This window comes from Macaca thibetana, chromosome 14 (genome assembly GCF_024542745.1).
Source record: "Macaca thibetana thibetana isolate TM-01 chromosome 14, ASM2454274v1, whole genome shotgun sequence".
NCBI classification, from domain to species: domain Eukaryota; kingdom Metazoa; phylum Chordata; class Mammalia; order Primates; family Cercopithecidae; genus Macaca; species Macaca thibetana.
The window spans coordinates 4,457,001-4,477,703 of NC_065591.1; the positions used below are offsets into that span (position 1 = coordinate 4,457,001).

The window sequence follows — 20,703 nt, forward strand, 5'->3', positions numbered from 1 at the left end:
GTCAGACTGGACAAGGGCAGGGTCATTTCTAACATGACCACAGCTGGCTCCGAGCCCTTGCTGGGTGATGGAAACACAGCTAGTATGCGGCCAAGGCCGAATCCACTGGGGGTTGAAATCCCTGGGATTGAAATCCCCTAAAAGCCACAAGATGTTTGCCCACGAGCCGCGTCACAGACTTGCGGTCCCCTGAGTAGCACTATCGTGTCCTGTCTGCGTGTTATTTATTTAATAGTTTTCTTTTTAAAAACTTTTTAAAATTTGGTTTTACTTAATTTAATGCTGATGCCTGTATCAGGGCTCAAATCATGTTTGGTCACAAAATAAACAGTTTTTTTTTGAGACAGGGTCCCGCTGTATTGCCCAGGCCGGAATGCAGTGATGCAACCACAGCTCACTGCAGCCTCGACTTCTCAGGCTCCAGCAATCCTCCCACCACAGCCTCCCGAATAGCTGGGACCACAGGCGTACACCACCACGCCAGCTACTTTTTGTATTTTTGGTTTTGCGATGTGGCCCAGGCTGGTCTCAAACTCCTAAGCTCAAGCAATCCTCCTGCTTCAGCCTCCCAAAGTGCTGGGAATACAGGTGTGAGCCACTGCACTCAGCCAATTTAATGGCTTTCTTTTTTTTTTTTTTTTTGAGACGGAGTCTCACACTGTTGCCCAGGCTGGAGTGCAGTGGCGCGATCTCGGCTCACTGCAAGCTCCGCCTCCTGGGTTCACGCCATTCTCCTGCCTCAGCCTCCTGAGTAGCTAGGACTACAGGCGCCCGCCACCGCGCCCCGGCTAATTTTTTTTTGTATTTTTAGTAGAGACGGGGTTTCACTGTGGTCTCGATCTCCTGACCTTGTGATCCGCCCGCCTCGGCCTCCCAAAGTGCTGGGAATACAGGTGTGAGCCACTGCACTCAGCCAATTTAATGGCTTTCTTAAAAAGTCTTCAGTTTCTTCTTAAATGGTATCTTTGAATCCCAGGCTTGAATTACTAGATACTTAAAAAATCATGTCTCTCAAAATGAAAGCTGTGTATCAGGGACCACTGAAATCATCTCATGTACCCGCTGGCATGTGAAGCCCCCACTGGGGGTCACTTTGGAACCCTGGTCTCTTCCCATTTCAGGGGTAGTGGTGAGTCTTCCCCACCTACCCACTGCCCTGAGGAGATGGGGCCGGTGCACCCTGGGACCAATGGTACTGCCATGTGAAAGGCTGAATCAGGTCTTGGAGGACACCAATCACTTCCTTTTTTTTTTTTTTTGAGACAGAGTCTTGCTCTGTCCCCCGGGCTGGAGTGCAATGGCGTGATCTCTACTCACTGCAACTTCTGCCTCCAAGGTTCAAGCGATTCTCCTGCCTCAGCCTCCTGAGTAGCTGGGACTACAGGCATGAACCACGACACCAGCTAATTTTTGTATTTTTAGCAGAGACGGAGTTTCACCATATTGGCCAGGCTGGTCTCGAACTCCTGACGTCAAGTGATCCGCCTGCCTCGGCCTCCCAAAGTGTTGGGATTACAGGTGTGAACCACCACGCCCAGCTGATGCCAATCACTTCCTTGCGGTTTCCCCTGACCTCCTCTGGCCTTAACCTTCTGGAACTTACCATGAAGATGATGGAGACCAAGTTGGTGAGGTAGGCTGGGAACCGATCTCTCCAGGTCAGCTTCACTTTGTCAGTCTACAACACAAAACGATGCCCGTCACTGGCTGGAACCATCACGATGAGACATGTCTGTGTGTCAGCGTGGGGGTGTGTGTGTGTGTGTGCGTGGGCCCAGGGACAACTTGAACAACAGAAATACTCAGAAAAGCCTTCAAAAATGCCCACAGGTGATGAGCCAGGGCAAACACATAGGGTTCCAAGAAGCATTTGGGGGTTTATCACCTATGTCACAGGATAACGGGACTAAGAGCCGTTAAATACTGTGATTCCTCTGTGTACAGGGCATTGTAATGCCAGCTGCCTTTCTAAAGACTGTTGGATCCACGTCTGGGAGAAACTTGGACCTGGAGTCCATGTCTTCAGCTAAAAGTCTCACTTCTAAGTCTAGAAGATGGAAGATGTTTTCCCAGTGCCACCCAGACCATAATAGTTATTTTTCCTTTGTGGAGCAAGTTGAAACAAGCAGCTAGCACTACAAGTTCAAACGTCGTCTGTGGTGACACATGGCCTGAAGGCACTCAGCACCCAAGGTTGGCTTGGTCTGGAGAAACCCTAGGTAGAAGCTCATCACTAACCCGGGACGTTTCAAATGGAGGTGGATTTCTTCCATGGGAAAATGCATGTATTAGGTCACGGAATGCGGACAGGGGCGCGACACCGGAGGCCACTCATTCCAGGGGTGGGTGGCATGCGTGTTAACGAGAAGACCAAGAATCGCTTGCAGGCAATTGTGACAAGCACGTTTCACGAGCTCCAAATCAAGCCAGAGCCCCCCGCCCCCGCCACCGCAGACCCACCACAGCCATGCAGTGCCATCGCAACACGCCGGGCTCGCTGGGTGCCGAAGGAAGACAGAGAAACATGGATGTGAATGTTAAAAAAAAAAAAACAAAAAAACAACAGTTTGTTGAAGAAAAACACAATCGACTTTGATTGCCTGCAAACAGTCAAGACGCGCGTTGCCCGCAAAATAGAAAAGTACCAATTTCACCCCCGCCATGGCTGTCTTAACCCTCTGCTTCCATTTGTTTGTTGACTCCTCTGGGATATGCCGGCGCTTCTGAGGGCGGGTGGGGGGAAAGAGAGCACCGTGCGGTGAAGCGGGAGGTGGGCCGCAGACCGCGGGGCCCAGGGAACCGTCCCCATCTCGGCAGCAGGCTGGCCCCTCCCGGTGCCAGCCGTAAGCTCACTGCCAAGGCTGACTTGGGTTCTGGGCATTTTAAACAGATAAGAGATGGCAGAGACCCACGTTGGGAAAGAACATCTGTAACCAAGTGGTGGACAGGAGGGACTCCAGTAGGCACCCTCCACTGGACCGCGTCACGCCCCACCTCGCAGAGGGCAGCTGGATTCCAGCGGGAGGTAGCGGCCAACACCAGCATCTTATGACAGCAGGAAGGAAGCCGCACCCAGAAGCCCAAGCTCATGTGCCAATTAGGTGGTGGGCCTCTTTTCACAAATGAATTCATAAATGAATTCAGTGCCATAGCTGGAGGGAAATCAAAACCAGAGGGCAGCCGCTGGGAGCCAAATGGAACGGAGGAGGAAATAAAGGGGACGGCCCATCAGAAGCAGACAGGGCCTGGGGGTACCTCTGAGCTCTGCAAAAATAAACCCCCATGCCTCTGTTGCTTTCATGTGATCAGAGAGCGTGGGCTGAAGGCAAGCCACGGGCCACAGAGGCAGACGGACCCTGTTCCAAGTGGTGGCTTCCTTTCGGCCCCCGTTGCCCAGATGCACTGTTGTGGCTTGGTTAGGTCCCTTGCCTTAAATGGACATAGTGTGTGCCACAAAGCCCTTTTCTCCCCCTCAGGAAGGAGTGGAATACCCACCCATGCTCACTCTAAGAGGTGCGACCACACAGCTACAGGGTGGGCTCTCTTGGGGGCCACACACTGACATTTCCACCCAGGCTTGGGGGCCGGGACGCTGCCCTGAAAACACGCCGGACGCCTGCAGGGCCCTAGAGATGGTGGCATCCAGGCCTTTTGCTTTCCCAGGAGGGAATGAGGGGCAGAGGGCCTGAAGGGCCAGTTCAGAGGGCAGCTGGCACCCGGCGTGCATGTCCGATGAGTTAAGTCAGACAGACAGTCTATTTTAGGGCGATAACTCCTGCTTTTATGGTTGTATTCTGCACACCTTTGAGTCCTGCTCAGATCCTCAGGGGTGTTTAAAAAGACGTCCTTCCTGGCTATAGGAGGACCGAGCTGTACCCCAAATTCTCATTGTGTTTGAAGAGCTGGGCCTTGGGAGGAGGCTTTCTAGAGCACCCACTTTACCCTCCAGATGGGATTTTGGCAACTGCAACCCCTGACCACTTTGAACCTGTGGAGCACTATCCCCTGACACATCGACAAGGAAAGACAAACCCAGGGGTTTGTCTTGATCGGTCCCCAAAGCTGAAAATGTAGATATGACACAAGGTCGGGACCTGTGAGAGCTCCCTCGACTGCCCTCATCCCTCAGTGCAGGCATCTCCAGCCTCCGTTAGAGGCTGACAAGGCCAGGAACTCCATGCCTGCTTGTCCCATATCATGTGAAAAACACCATTAAAAAAACTTGGCTGGGCACCGTGGCTCACGTCTGTAATCCCAGCACTTTGGGAGGCCAAGGCAAGCAGATCTCTTGGGGTCAGGAGTTCGAGACCAGCCTGGGCAACACAGTGAAACACAAAAAATTAGCTGGGCACGGTGGTGCACGCCTGTAGTCCCAGCTACCCGGGAGGTTGAGGCATGAGAATTACTTGAACCCGGGAGGCGGGGGGACCAGTGAGCCGAGATCACGCCATGCACTCCAGCCTGAGCGACAGAGAGAGACTCTGTCTTAACAAACAAACAAATGAACAAACAAACAAACAAACAAACAAAGCTGGCAAGCACCTCTGGAGGTCTTCGAGAATCCTGGCTGCACATACGACTTAATTTGAATGAGACGTTTGGGGAAAAAGAAGAGCAATTATTATAAAAAGATGATGACCTCAAAAACATTGCAAAACATGTCTCACCCTCATTCTCACAGTCTGAGTGAAACAAGGAACTGGCCATTTGCTCAGGGGTGCTGGTTTGGCAAAGGCTTCTGTTTCGTTGTTTGACATAGAACAGGAGGGGTGTACTGTGAAAAAACTTTGAAGCCTCAAAGCCACATGGTTCTTGTGGTTGAAATGCTTGCTGAAATTTGAGATCACCCTCAGGATACATCAAGACAGAGATCTAGAGGAGGTTTGATGAACTATAGCCCTTCGGCCAAATCTGGCCCCCTGTCTGTTTTTGCAAATAAAGTTTTATTGGAACACAGTTTGTGGAACACAGGCCCATGTGTTTACCTACTGTCTATGGCTCCTTTTGATGCTACCATGGCAGAATTGAGCAGCTGTAACACGGGGTTACACTGCCTACAATCTTTGTTATCTGGGCTGATCCCAGGTCTACATTGTTGATGAACACAGTGTTTTATTGCTGGGAAAGTTAACCCTCAGTGGCCACCATACCTCTTTGTTTTTGTACTCTTTCTTCAGAGACTTCTCCAAGACTCTGGCTTCATATTCAGCTCTGGGATGATCCTATGAATGAAACCAAGTCAAGACGGAGGCCTTGTTAATTGTGAGTCTGAGCTTCTCAGCGTCAGCATACTTGGCAAATCAGTCCATGGATTAGCCTCGGGCACCCTTTGGGTCCAGTTCATAGTTGGCTGCTGAGAATATTTCCAATGTAATCCCCCCGTCTGTCGTCTGGATAGTGACCCAGGATTATCCCGCTTGTGGGGAACCCCAGCCCATTGAGAGGGCCACCGAGTCTGGCCTCTGTGTCCTCCTAGAGGTGGAGAAACCTGTACCAGGCTGCAGTGAACACCCAGCCATGAACTGGCCCTTAGAACATTCTACGGAGGAGCTGTGGGGGTCGGAAGAGATGCAGTACGTGTCGGCAAGCGCGGGCAGCCCAGAGGTGCCAGGCCTTGGGGAGCTCAGAGCAGGTCAGCGAAGGGTGCTGGAAGGGAAGAATGGGTTAGGAGAGACCGGAGGTAGAGAGAAAGCAGAGACCCCGCCTGCGTGGAGAAACTGCGGGAACTGCATGGTAGAAATAGATTAGGTGCAAGAGAAGGTCCCTCTCCCAGGGAGACAGGCCGTGGGAAGATAGAGGAGCGACAAAAAATTCCAAACCTTGACAGCCTCCTTCAGGGAACCAGAAAAGTAAAAACAAAAACACAAAGATGTCATTATTTAGGTTGTTATTTTAGAAATAGGACCTGTCCACTAAAGACAACTTTCTTTTTTTTTGAGATGGAGTCTTGCTCTATTGCCCAGGCTGGAGTGCAATGGCATGATCTTGGCTCACTGCAAGCTCTGCCTCCTGGGTTCAAGTGATTCTCCTGCCTCAGCCTCCCGAGTAGCTGGAATGACAGGCGCCCACCACCACACCCAGCTAATTTTTTGTATTTTTAGTAGAGACGGGGTTTCACCATGTTAGCCAGGATGGTCTTGATCTCCTGACCTCGTGATCTGCCCTCCTCGGCCTCCCAAAGTGCTGGGGTTACAGGCGTGAGCCACCGCGCCCGGCCCTAAAGACAACTTTCTTCAGAACTAGGATGAAGGTAAAAGATGCAGGTGAGCTGGGATGGGTGGGTGATCCTGGGTTCCTTTAAGGTTCACTGCTGCTTGAGGGTGACTATGGGCTGTGGCCTTTGTAGCTGTGGCCTTTCCCATGGTTTTGGAAATTCCCCAAATTTCCAAATTTCAGTGCCGGACTGAAATGTCTCAGACTCAGCTAAGGCATACATGGGCCACATGATGGGACACAAGTGTCCTGCTTCAGTACCGAAGTCCGGGGTTCAGGCTATATGGAGGGGAGGCCCCGTTCGCCTGTAGTTATTACTCCCAAAGGAGGCCCTGACCAGCTGCTGGGGGGTGCGAGTGGCTCACTGTGGGAAATTCATTCAGGCCCCTTGGCACTGTGTGTGCCCAGTGACTTCGGTTGTCACCCCCAAAATCAAGATCCCAAACCATCGGGGTCAGGAGATCAGGGAATGGGACCCCAAGGGGTTGAGCAAAGGGGACTGGAGCTCACTGCCAACTGTCCCCAGCCACAGGGACATCACAGAAAGGACATTTGAAACTGACTCCTGAACAAGACAGCGACTGCTTTTTTTTTCTTCTATCTGAATCTTTCTAATTGAAACGGCAAGGAAGAGAACACCCAGAGAGCCCCCGCCACGGACAGGGCTCTGGCTGTGTCCCGGGTCTGCCCTGCAGAGCTGTGTGCCGTGAACAGGTTGCGTTGATCTCCGCCTAGTCATTTGTGGACAGGATAATGAGACCGGCTGAGGAAGAAGGTGGAGGCTGTTATCTGGGCAGGTAAAGGTGTGGCCCAGTGGCCACAAGCTGGGCAGCCATTTACGGGGCACTGTGTGCTGGGTCAGGTTCTAAGTGCTTTATATCTATTGACCCATTGAGACCCTACAAATGCCATCAAGTGAGGACACTGAGGTACAGAGATGTTAAGCAATCTGCCTGGGGTCACGCAGCAAGGCTGCTGCCGAATCTGCATGGAACTCTGGCAGCCTGGCCGCAGAGGCCTGTCTTGTACCCTCTGAGCTGCCGTGCCTCTCCCAGAAAACTCTGGTCCCCTTGTCTGTTGACAATATTGTCAGCCCGAAGCTGGCGCATTTGGCTGAAGAGTGGCCCATGGGTTCAGTGTGAGAGGGAGCAGATTGTGTGAGAAAATACAACAGAAAAGTTAAGAAAAAGTTTTTAAAGAAAAAAATCCTTTAAAAGAAAAATATCTTTTAAAAGAAATGTCCACATTACAATAAAAATGCATGAAAAGTTTCTCTTTTTAAAAGGAGCATGTGTAGCCTGGGCAACATAGCAAGACCCTGACTCTTACAAAAAATTAAACAATTTGCCAGGCGTGGTCGTGTGTGCCCGTGGCCCCAGCTACTTGGGAGGCTGAAATGGGAGGAGGGCTTGAGCCCGGGAGGTCAAGGCTGCAGTGAGCTATGATCATGCCATTGCACTGCAGCTTAGGTGACAGAGGGGGACCCTGTCTCCCAAAAAGTGGGGAGCATGTTTTATAACATTAAATAGTGGTCAGCGTGGTTGCACCTTACAGCGTGTGCATGAGGTCGCCTCTGTTGTGCACCAAGGCTAATTGTGGGGACTGTTACTCCTTTTCATTTCCACTTACCCTGAAGGGAATTCCTGCTGGACTTGGGATCCCTGTGAGTACAGTTCACCCGGCATCCCAGGGGCCACGTAATACTGAATGTCCCTCTCTCTGGAGCATGAAGATGCCAGACACTGGCTTTCCCTCTACGTTAGTCAAGGATCCGTTCCCTCTTGTCAGCCACGCCCGGCTGCAGGCACAGAGCTGGCCCCAGGGAATGCGGGCTTGGCACCCGGGGAGACAGATGCTCATGGCCACCTTGGGAGACCCATGGACAGTGTCCATTCCCTCTCCACCTCCATGGGTGGTGCTGACAGCCCGGGCAGCCCCCAGACGTGATGAGGTCAGTGTGGTGAGCCCTGGCATGCGCCTGAGACCACGTTGGTGGCTGGCGTGTCCACGTGAGCATGGGGATGAGAACACTTCAGCGGACAGGGAATGGTCACTCTGGCCACGGAGGGCGTTCGGAACGCCAGGGTGATGAGCGGCGAGGCGGGCGGGGGGCGGCGGGGGGGGGCGGCCTTGCCTCAGCTTGGACCAGGAGCGCTTTCTGACCTTGGGCCTCCGTGTAAGTCCCAAGGAGGTCCTGGGGCAGGGGGAATGTAGGGGAAGGGCGTGACGTGCAAGGCGCCAAACCCACTGACCTCCTCCTCCTCGAAGCCCGTGAGGTCCCAGCGGTAGTTGAGCCGCATCTGTTTCCGCTTCCAGTGCTCCATGAAGGTGGCAGCTGCGGGCAGGGGCAAAACCAGAATCTCCGATGAAATAAAGGCATTTTCTTTTTTTTTTGAGACAGAATTTTGCTCTTGTTGCCCAGGCTGGAGTGCAATGGCGTGATCTCGGCCCACTGCAATCTCGCCTCCCGGGTTTAAGCAATTCTCCTCCTGCCTGAGTCTCCTGAGTAGCTGGGATTATAGGCATGAGCCACCACACCCAGCTAATTTTTGTATTTTTAGTAGAGACAGGGTTTCACCATGTTGGCCAGGCTGGTCTCAAGCTCCTGACCTCAGGTGATCCACCTGCCTTGGCCTCCCAAAGTGCTGGGATTACAGGTGTGAACCACCGCGCCCAGCCAAGGCATTCTTTTCTTTTTTATTGGTGTTTGGTGAGCGAGCGTGATGTACTGGGCTGAGAACTTTATCTGAATTCATGTGTTCAGCCCTCCCACCAATCCTGTGGGGCAGGAACCGTCATTCTCCCTTTTTACAGATGAGGAAACTGAGGCAAGGGACACTCAAGTCCCAACCGAGGTTACCCAGCTAGTCAGTGAGGGGTGGGCAGCCTGGTCCCAGAGCCCGTGTCTCAACCATCCTGCCCCATTGCTCTTGGGGAACCCGCTTTGGAGGTCAGGAGGAACGAGGGGTGAGCCCAGGCCACTCACTTACTCGGGCTTCAAACCACCCCAGGAGTCTGCCTGCTGAACTGCACTGGCGGCTGCTGCATTCGGCTTCATATTCCCAACAGATAAAGCATGGTTCAAATGCCGCCTCCTCCAGGAAGCCACTGATCATCCCCCTCAGTGTGAGAAAAACCCAGCTCCTCTCGGGACCTTCCTCAGCCTGCGTCTGTCTTGCCTATGGTGTCAGTGCTGCCTTCCATCAGGATCCCCGTCCCATGACTTGTGTGTGGGGCAGGGATGGGGCCTCGTTCCCCTGGGTTCCCAGTTCCCAGAGGTGCCTGGGACAGACAGGTGCTTGAGTAGGCACTGAATGACTGACTTCTGTGAGCACACAGCTTGCAAAAGGAGATGCCCCTGGCCGAAGTGTTTATCCTGATCGCTTCTCCCTACAAAAGAAAATCTGCAGAGGCTGAGGGGCAGAGTAACAGGAAGGCCACAGAGTTCCTCAGAGCTCACGATTCTCGAGCTGTTCCACGCCAGGCACTGTTGGGAGCTGGTCGATCTACAGACCTCTCCAGGACAGGCCCCTTGCATTTGTCTGAAGATGCTTAGTACAAATTTTCAGGCGATACTACCGGAGTTCAATACCAGCCACTGAGCTCTGTGACCTTTGGCAAGTTATTTAGCCTCTCTGTGCCTCTGTTTCCTCATCTGTAAAATGGTGCCTTCTAATAATCAGACTTGGAGTATCAGTGAGGAAGCATCAGTGTTATTGAAGCCTCACAGTGATCATAGGAGGTAGGCACTATTCCCATCCTCTCCATTTTACAGAGGGGGAAACTGAGGCTCAGAGGGATCAAATGGCTTATCCGAGAAGCAGCAGCACTGATGTGCAAGTAAAATGGGCTGTGTGACGGTGAACGTGCAGAGTGAATTCACAAATGTGGCCCTTAACTGAAGGCGACGTGTGGCAGGAAAGAACGGAAGTCATGAGTGTGAACCTGTTTCAGAGGACGTGAGTCTATGCATAACACACCCCATTCCCATTAAGGCGAGGTGTGAATGGGGCTTCCGAGCATGCACCGGTTTGTCTAGGATGGCAACTCTATCAACTGGCCCAGCCTGGAAATAGGACCCCCCTACCCAGGTCTTTCACAGCAGGGTAATGTAATCCTGGGACTTGCTCGAACGGGCAATGGAAAAGCTGAGAAGCCACATGGGGGATGGTGGGACCACCCAGAGATGACCCACAGCAGGAGCTGGCATCCGTTTCAGGATGGCAGGACAGTAGGATGTGCTCAGCGCCCATGCTGGAGCCAGAAATTGGAGCTGCCCAGAAGAAGCTGGGATCACGGAGGAAGCGCTTCCCCGGAGGAAGTCAGAGCCTGGAGAAGACACAGTCATTGCTGGGGATGTCCCAGGAAGTGGAGGGAGATGGGGAGCAATATCTCGGCTGCTCCCTCCCTCCCGCCTTCTGATTTCCCAAAAGGACTTCCCACTGGCTGAACCTACTAGGAAGAGGGAGAGCTAGGGAGCCTGGGGAACGTGGCTTCCCAAGATGCAGAGCTGAGCAGGCGAGGGAACGGCTATCGCTGAAACACCTGCCGGAAACCCAGCCACTCAGCAGACACGCACTGAGTGCCATGGCTGCGGCAGGTGAGGGGGGCCACGGGGGCCCAGGAGGAGGCCCCCAACCCCCGGGGGCCCCTGACTCTCAGGAGGCAGACAGTGGGAGTGGCCTGTCTGCGGTGGGCACCCTCCCCAGGAGGCAATGCGGGGAGGTCTCTGCCTCTTTGAAGATGTCCTTTGGCCCCTGCAGCTGCTGTGGAGCGGTGGAGGAGGACAGCCGTTTCCCGGTCTCTGCCTGGTCTGCAAGGCCCCCAGCCGCTCCTCCACTGGGCTGTGAAAGCTGCCTCTCTCTGTCCTCCTCTGCCCACCCAGGGTAACAACGCCCTTTTACGACGCTTTTTTGGGGCTGAGCACTGCCCAGGAAGGCTGGCTCCACGCACACCTGCAGAGTTGGCCTGTTTACCTGCCACGATGGTTAGTACTGAGTGTCAACTTGATGGGATGGAAGGATGCAAAGTATTGTTTCTGGGTGTGTCTGTGAGGGTGTTGCTATAGGAGATTAACGTTTGAGTCAGTGTAGGGGGGAGAGGCAGACCCACCCTTAACCTGGGTGGGCACCATCCCCTCTGCTGCCAGCACGGCTAGAAAAAGCAGGCAGGAGAATGTGGAAGCGCAGACTCGCTCAGTCTTCCGGCCTTCATCTTTCTCCCGTGCTGGATGCTTCCTGCCCTGGAACATCAGACTCTGAGTTCTTCAGCTTTTGGACTCTTGGACTTACAACAGCGGTTTGTCAGGGGCTCTCAGGCCTTTGGCCACAGACCGAAGGCTGCACTGCCGGCTTTCCTACTTTCGAGGGTTTGGGACTCAGACTGATCCACTGCTGGCTTCCCTTCTCCTCTACTTGCAGACGGCCTATTGTGAGGCTTGACCTTGTGATCGTGTGAGTCGTCGATTCTCCTGAATCAACTCCCTTTCATGCGTACAATATCCTGTTAGTTCTGTCCTTCCAGAGAACCGTGACTCATGCACCTTCCCTGTCCCGGCCTCCCCAGCTCCTCCTCTTTCCCGGACTTGGCCTCCGTTATGACACTCACCCCACTGCCACCCCGGCTCGCCCTCTCTGCACTCGCCAGCTTGCAGCGTATCAACAGTCACCAGTTAATGAGGACGTATCCGTGCACTCACATTTTACAGACATCAGTTAATCTCATCTTCATAATGACCACAGGCAGGCAGGATGATTCCCATTCACAGACTGACAAAGTGGAAACCATTTACAAAACTGAGATTCAGAGTGCTGTGTCCAGGGTCAGCTGCAGGGGAGCAGCAGCCATTGCATTTGAACCTCATTCTCTCGGACTCGAGTCTTCGGAACCACGATACTGGAGCAACTCTCTGTGCAGATATTTAACTTTCCTTAAGGAAACAATAGCTGTAGTTGCCACAAGTCTGATTATTAAAGTGTACCATCTATGGATGAGGAAATGGGGGCACAGAGAGGTTAACCAACTTGCCTAAGGTCACAGAGCTTGGTAGATGGTATTGAACCCTGGTATTTTTTTTTTTTTTTTTGAGATGGAGTCTCTGTCTGTCGCTCAGGCTGGAGTGCAGTGGTGTGATCTCAGCTCACTGCAACTTCTGCCTCCTGAGTTCAAGTACTTTTCCTGCCTCAGCCTCCCAAGTAGCTGGGACTACAGGTGCATGCCACCACGCCTGGCTAATTTTTGTATTTTTAGTAGAGACAAGGTTTCACCATGTTGGCCAGGCTGATCTTGAACTCCTGGCCTCAAATGATCTGCCTGCCTTGGCCTCCCAAAGTGCTGGGATTACAGTTGTGAGCCACCGCACCTGGTATTGAACCATGGTATTCTTGCTCTAAAATTTGTACTGTGTCTTCAGACAGAAGCAGAGGCCCTGTCCTGGAGGTGTCTTGTCTGTAGATTGACCAGGACCCAGACTGGAGCCTAGAATGTAACCTGGTGGCTGGGGGTGGGGTGGAGGGTGGAGATGATACAAAGACGTGGCTTGTTTGGCTCAGACACGTTTAAAAAATATAGACATTTGACATAAAAATTATGCCTTTCCTGCTTCTCCTTTAAAAGCCAGAAGCATTGGCAGCAGAAGGCTGCGGCTGAGCAATGATCATTCCTTTGTCAAAACTTGGGTATGCGTTTCCACTTGGCCACAGACCCCACCATGCCCTATTGTCTGGCTTTTGTGGGCACTGAGTGTCGGGGTGGAGCTGTAGAGTCTAGGCTTCGCCCGCAGGAAAGGAGATGTGAAGACTCGTGCTGCACCTGGTGGCCGGTCCTCAAAGCTGGTATTGTGAGCAGTATGAAGAACCACCTTCTAGCGGGGTAAGCGAAGGCAGCAGGGACCCTGAGCACCCTCTTCTGCAAGCAATTCTCCTGCTCCCGAGTCCTCCCTCCTCACCCACACGAGTTCCGATTCCTGCCCTCTGAGGCCCCCAATCCTGGTCCTCCTTGCCAATGTGCCAACCACCTCATACAAATGTTGTATAATACCCAGCTGCCGCCAGGTGCTGGGCACGGTGCTTTCCCACGCCTGATCCCCTTGGATCCTGCCCCGGCCCCCTCCACGCAGGGATGACGCACTCCATTTTATAGACACATAGATGAGGTTCTGAGACGTCAGTGGACTCATCAAGTAAGGGCAGAAACCTGGACCCAGGCCTTCTGATGCCCAGATCAACTGGCATCAGGGACGGGGCTTCCCACCCATGAGTGTACAATGAAGAAACGGCCTTGAGTGCGGCAGCCTTACAAGGTGGTCAAAGGGACAAGCCCATCCCCCTGAAATCTGGAGCCCAGGAGTCACCACAGCACACAGCACAGAGGGTGGCAGCGAGCGAGAAGCCAGGCCGGACGGGAGCAGGTGGTTGGGCTATGGTACCTTCCCACATTGATTTTCACAGCACAGAGACACACAAACTCCTCACAGAGGCGTCCAAACTCCACCACAGAGGCAGCAGGTGAGCGAAAGACTCTAGGTCTACGTGGGATCTCATCGGGATGAACGTGGGCAGCTGACCACACTGCTGCCAACCTCAGTCTCTGAGAAATGGGCTTGTTACCAGTGCCTGCCTGAGAGGGTCTATCATAGTGTCCCTGACTTCATCCACAAGCGGTGCTCAGGGTGGGGCCCGCATCTCTGTAAGGGTTTGACAGAGGACCGCTCTTACAGCCCAGCTTGGTCGCGGGGATCTCCATGTGTCCCCTTTAGAGGCGCAGCACAGGACAGAAGCTACATTTTGTATCGCCCCATTTGTATAAAATAGAATATTTATAGGTAAATCCACAGAGACAGAAAGCAGATTGGTAGTTGCCAGGGGCTGGGGTTGGGGGAAAGGGGGACCGATTACTTCATGGGGACAGGGTTTCCCTTTGAGGTCATCAAAATGTTCTGGAATTAGATAGAGGTGTGGATGCATAACACATGCTAAATGCCACTGAACTGTGCACCTAAAATGGTTAATTTTATGTTGTGTGAATTTCAATGCAGTTTACAAAAAGCGAATGATAGAATGATGGGCGTAGATTCTCCTTATGTGTTAATGTGCGCCTGCCACATCTTGGAGGAACCACAGGAGAATGGGCTGGAGGGACACACACATGTGTGGTTACCTATGGCAGGGGGAAATCTGTTCATTTCCTCCAGGATTTCTCAGTGTGGGTCTGGGAATCTGGAGTGTTCCTGAATCTCCCCAGGGAGCTTGTTAAAATGCAGTTGTCTGACCTCAGAGTCACCCAGGGTCCCCGGAATCTGCATTCTGAACAAGCTCCATAGGCTGCGCTCAAGCCAGCAGGCATCTGGAAGTACCGACCCCTCCGTCTTTCTGCCATCCTTCTCCAACCGTCCCTCCATCCATTAGGTTAGCTGCCTCTCCTCCCAGGCTGCATCCCACCCCGCCTCGACCTATCCCAAGGTCTCTACTACGCAGGCCTCACTCCAATTTCCCTAATCCCATGGCCCCTCCTGGACCGGCTGGCGGACACCCTTCCTGAGCTCTCTCTCCCCTGAGATGCTGTTGCCCAAACCAGGGCACATCTCAGGCGCTTCATCTGATGCTCTCTTGGTTCCCCTGAGCGAGCTGCAACCTGCTCTGCAGCCGCCCGGTGGACAGCCCCATCTCCCCAGTGAGATCCATGCTCCTCACGGGCAGGGGTCATGTCTTCCAGGCCTCTGCCCTCCACCCCCGAGCCCACCAGCTCTGGGAGGCAGGCAGGGCACGGTCACACATGACCACGGAGCAGGGATGCATCCTGCCAAACTGTGCATGTGGGGTCCCTATCCAGTCCCCTCCTTGAAATGTGACCCCCTGCTCTGGCCTGACTTGCATCCCTCTAAATTCACATGGAAGCTCTAACCCACCAGGTGATGGTATTTGAAGATGGGGCCTTTGGGGGCTGATTGGGTTTGGCTGAGGTCATGAGGGTGGGACCCTTATGATGGGATTCCTGCCCTTGGAAGAAGAGACAGCAGAGAACAGGCTTCCTGTCTCTGCCTTTGCCACCTGAGAACACAGGGAGAAGGTGGCTGTCTGAAAGCCAAGGCATGGGCCGAATCAGCTGGCACTTTGATCTTGGACTTCTCCATACTCAGAACTGTGGGAAATACGAGCCGGTTTTTGCAGGCACCTGTCTGTGGTATTTGGTTATGGCAGCTGGAGTTGACTAAGACACCCACCCCCTGGGAATAGAAACCACCCTTCGCTAACCTCCAGTTCCCGAAAAGTGCAATGTTGCTTAGCGCAGACTCCATTTCCACGAACTGGTGGTCAGAGAGGGGTCTCCTGGGGAGTGGCGGGGCAGGGGCAGAGCTCTGGTCCTGCACGTGAGTGCAGAGATGGGCGGGGCACAAAGGCCTCCAGCCTTCCCTTTCGATCTGAGTCACCAGGCACCCTACCTATTTATCCCTGGAACAAGTTTAGTTCCCACAGACAGATGATCACAGTGCATCCCCTTCGTCCCCACCTAGCTGGGAGTGACTCAGCTGGGTGACTTGTCAACTCCATGTGAAATCTCAGGCCCAGGCCCTGGAAAGGATTACAGTTCCACCTCTGACATTTCATTAAAGTTGGGACCATTTTTCTCGGGCTTTTTGCAGCCAGGCTCAAATCAGATAAACTCCTTTGTTCTTCGTGGAACTGACAAGCAGTTAAAACCCCATTATTATGCTATAATTTCAGAAAATGGATCCAAGTGAATAGCTAAATAGGGCTCAACGTTACTTAATGAGACACCTTATTTGAGGCTTTCAAATGTCAGAAATCCCAGACAGCAGCAAGCTGAAGGCTCTGGGACCGACATGTCAGCTCCAGGAAAGCTGGACCCCACAGTGCAGTGGAAGCAAAGATTAAAACAGCAGGCTGGAGGTGATTCATCCGCCATGAATACAGAGCCCCACACCCCGGCAGGCGGGTGGCCACGACCAGGCTCCCGGCTGCCAGGCAGTCACAGGTTTACGTCTCTTTGCCATTGTAGGAGCAGAAATGTGAACAGCTGGAGGCAGGAAAAGAAAGGACACAAGGGGAGAAGAAACACCAGAGGGAAAATAATCCCTTAGAGGGTAAAGAACAAATAATTGAATAAGGGATTAAAAAACACACAAGGAGCCATCCCTGGTAATTGCCCTTGACAGCCAGTGTGAAAAGGGCCTGGGATGGGGGCTTTGTCCCTCCCCTCTCCACTCACACCTCTCAGCCGCAGTGGGTTCTTTCCTGTGGATTTAAAATAAGCTCCTTTTCTCTAAAGCAAGTGCTTCGTGGGAGTGGCCTGGCTTTTTTGTGAATTCCCCCCACCCCCGCTCAAAATGGGAGTGTGCAGACGGAACTTGTGCTTGACTCTATTTGACAGTCGGGGCCCATTTGTTATCTCCCAGGGCTGAAGTGGAGCTAGGGAGGGGTGAGACAAGCAGTGAAGCCTCCTGTGGGGTCAGCAGGCACAGAGTCCCCCTCTCCCAGCGTCAGGGGAGTGCAGCCATCTACTAGGAAGGGGCTGGCCCGCAGCTCTTGGGACACAAGGCGCTAGTTGCGGGGTGAAGAACTGTACAACAGGCAAGCTGGCTTCATGAAACAGGGCCACCGAATGAACAACCACAGCCCGTGGGGGCCGGCGCGCTCAGCAGTACTAGGCCTACATGCCCCCCACTACTGGCTCACAGTGCATTTCTGCTACCCCAAGAGGGCCCATGATGAGGGCCTGGGAAACGTTTGGACGGAGAGGTGGGACCAGGGCACGTGCTGAAACCTTGGAGGCAGATGGGCCAGGGTGCGCATCTGAGATGTCTGTTAGGGACCTGTTAGCTGTGTGATCTCAGGCAAATCTCTTACCCTCTCTGTGCTTCTATCAGAGGCATTCCAACCAGAGCGACTCCATCTTGAGTGAGGACTAGGAAAAATGAGGCTGGGGCTTGCTGCAACTCCATCTTGAGTGAGGACTAGGAAAAATGAGGCTGGGACTTGCTGCAACTCCATCTTGAGTGAGGACTAGGAAAAATGAGGCTGGGACTTGCTGCAACTCCATCTTGAGTGAGGACTAGGAAAAATGAGACTGGGACTTGCTGCAACTCCATCTTGAGTGAGGATTAGGAAAAATGAGGCTGGGGCTTGCCGGGCTGCATTCCCAGAAAGTGAGGCATTCCCAGCCCCTAGATGTTTACGTTAAGGGAACAGATTGATAATGTTTGCTAAACAGACCCAGACTCAGGAATGTCCTGATATCCCGATATGTTGAGAATAAAAGCATTCCTAATTTTACTTTAGAGATAATAATATTGATTCTCACAAAATATAGTAATTAAGACAATTAATCTTTTATCATAAACCCTTGTGACAGAGTACATCTCCCCATGATTTTCTTTGTTATCCTTTATATAAACAAGCACTGTACCTAGGGTGGGCACGTTCCTCCTCTTACTTTCGGAATGCTCTATTCTGTAGCCATTCTTTCACTCTACCTTCTTTCTTCTTCTCCTTCTCCTCCTTCTCCTTCTCCTTCTTTTTCTTCTTCTTCTCCTCCTCCTCCTCCTTCTCCTCCTTCTCCTCCTTCTCCTTCTTCTTTAGACAGAGTCTTGCTGTTGTCACCTAGGCTGGAGTGCAATGGCACGATCTCGGCTCACTGCAACCTCCGCCTCCTGGGTTCAAGCGATTCTTCTGCCTCAGCCTCCCAAGTAGTTGGGATTATAGGCACCCGCCACCATGCCCAGCTAACTTTTCATATTTTTAGTAGAGAGGGGGTTTCAACATGTTGGCCAGGCTGGTCTGGAATTCCTGACCTCAGGTGATCCACCCGCCTCAGCCTCCCAAAGTGCTGGGATTACAAGTGTGAGCCACCGTACTGGACCACTCCTTTACTTTCTTAATAAACTTGCTTTTGCTTTAGACTGTGAACTCACCCTGAATTCTTTCTTGTGTGAGATCCAAAGACCCTTTCCTGGGGTGTGGATCAAGACCCCTTTCTGGTAACACTTTAGCATCTTCAACAGAGAAAAGAACAGAGCCTCGGTCTGGGACTGTTGTGGAGTTACAGAGAGAGCCGGTGCAGAGCCCTTAGCCTGGACTGGCACAGAGGCAGTCCTCAGCGCAGCTCCCAAAGTGAAGGAGGTGTATTTTTGTGGAGACAGACGGGGAAACTCCTCTAGGCGAGAGAAAAACTTGGAGGTAATCCAGTGAGGAATAAGCCAGGCACACGTTCAGCACACACGCCAGCCGGAGCCAGTTAGTAATGCCCGTGGAGTAGGGCCTAGAGTCAGATATTTGGGGCTCAAGACGGAGATTTCTCAAATAACTTAAAACAGAAGTACCATTTAACTCAGCAATGCCATTACTGGATATATGCCCAAAGAAATATCAATTGTTCTACCATAAAGACACATGTATGCATATGTTTCCTGTAGCATTATTTATGAGAGCAAAGACATGGAGTCGACGAAGATGCCCATCAATGGTTAACTGGGTAGAGAATATTTGGTCCAGGCTGGGCATGGTGGCTCACACCTGTAATCCCAGCACTTTGGGAGGCTGAGGCGGGCAGATCACCTGAGGTTAGGAGTTTGAGACCAGCCTGGCCAACATGGTGAAATCCCGTCTCTTCTAAAAATACAAAAATTAGCTGGGTGTGGCGGTGGGCGGCTGTAATCCCAGCTATTAGGGATGCGGAAGCAGAAGAATTGATTGAACATGGGAGGCAAAGGTTGCAGTGAGCTGAGATTGTGCCACTGCGCTCCAGCCTGGACAACAAGAGCGAAACACTGTCTCTACTAAAAATAGAAAAAATAGCTGGACGTGGTGGTGGGTGCCTGTAATGTCAGCTTCTCGGGAGGCTGAGGCAGGAGAATCACTTGAACATGGGAGGCAGAGTTTGCAGTGAGCCAAGATCACGCCACTGTACTCCAGCCTGGGCAACAGGCACTCTGTCTCAAAAAAAAACTAAAAAAGGATATGTGGTCTGTATACATCATGGAACACTATACAGTCATAAAAGGAAGGCCTTTGCAGCAACAAGGATGGAGCTAGAGACCATTGTCCTAAGCGGACTAAACTAATGCAGGAACAGAAAACCAAATGCCATGTGTTCTCACCTTTAAGTAGGAGCTAAATGTTGAGTACACAGGGACACCAAGCAGGTGACAGGAGACACCGGGGCCTACTTGAGGGTGGAGGTTGGGAGGAAGGTGAAGATGGAAAAACTATCTGCAGGGTTCTGTGCTGATTATCTGGGTGACAAAATAACCTGTGCACCGAACCAATGGCACGCAATTTACCCATGTAACAGATCTGCGTATGTAACCTCCGAGCCTAAAATAAAAGTTGGAAAGGAAACAAACAAACAAAAAACTGTAACTAAAAAAAAGCTATGAAAAGTATTTGGGACTCAGAAATCAGAATTCGGGGGTTCAAGCCCTGCTTAAGAGCTGGTGTAAGCTTGGGAAAGTCGCCCTAGTTTATTCATCCGCCAAATGGGGTAATAGCAGGGTCAGCCAGCCCTGGACGCTCTATTCTCGGAGGGTCCACAGGCCCGGGGGCCACAGGGCTGCTAGCCAGCCCAATACATAAGGGACCAGACCCTTGTGGGTTTCTCCGCAAACAACCAGGGTGCTGAGCAATCTGCGCAGCCCACATCCTCTCAAAAGACGACCGTGCAGAAGGAACACCAAGAAGGAGGGAGGCCTGGGGGGAGGGGCTTGTTCTGTGGGTGCAGCACCCACGCCTGCCCAGTAGGCACTCCCACAGCTGACCTGGAAGGCGTGAGTGGGTGATGCCCTGGCACGCAGAAGAAGGAATTTGCAGTGACCAGAATGCCACGTAGTGCTTTGGGCTCCCAAAACAAGAACCGCAACAGGCGCTCATCACAGAGATCTCTTATCGCCCAGTGTGCTAAGCTCAAAATGGGATAATTACAGCCCAAGATGGCTTCTTTCTTTTTTATTATACTTTAAGTTCTAGGGTATATGTGCACAACGTGCAGGTTTGTTATATACGTATGCATGTGCCATGTTGGTGTGCTGCACCCATCAACTCGTCAGCACCCATCAACTCGTCATTTATATCAGGATAACTCCCAATGGCATCCCTCCCCCCTCCCCCCTCCCCATAATAGGCCCCTGTGTGTGATGCTCCCCTTCCTGAGTCCAAGTGATCTCATTGTTCAATTCCCACCTATGAGTGAGAACATGCGGTATTTGGTTTTCTGTCCTTGCAATAGTTTGCTGAGAATGATGGTTTCCAGCTGCATCCATGTCCCTACAAAGGACACGAACTCATCTTTTTTTATGGCTGCATAGTATTCCATGGTGTATATGTGCCACATTTTCTTAATCCAGTCTGTCACTGATGGACATTTGGGTTGATTCCAAGTCTTTGCTATTGTGAATAGTGCCTCAATAAACATACGTGTGCATGTGTCTTTATAGCAGCATGATTTATAATCCTTTGGGTATATACCCAGTAATGGGAT

The 20,703-nt window shown here is 52.2% G+C and overlaps 1 protein-coding gene across 2 annotated transcripts in view; it reads right to left on the reverse strand.

Moving 5' to 3' along the window:
• The window catches only part of ANO1 (anoctamin 1), a 203,415-nt gene that overhangs the window by 38,575 nt on the left and 144,137 nt on the right, over positions 1-20,703 (reverse strand). The window contains exons 14-17 of one of the 2 annotated variants that reach the window (XM_050758122.1): positions 8,466-8,548; positions 5,151-5,222; positions 2,646-2,723; positions 1,604-1,678 (exon numbers count right to left, since the gene is read on the reverse strand). In XM_050758122.1, coding sequence (XP_050614079.1) covers positions 1,604-1,678; positions 2,646-2,723; positions 5,151-5,222; positions 8,466-8,548 — 308 coding nt within the window. The remainder of the gene's footprint in view (positions 1-1,603; positions 1,679-2,645; positions 2,724-5,150; positions 5,223-8,465; positions 8,549-20,703) is intronic. The other variant, XM_050758123.1, reaches the window with a different exon arrangement.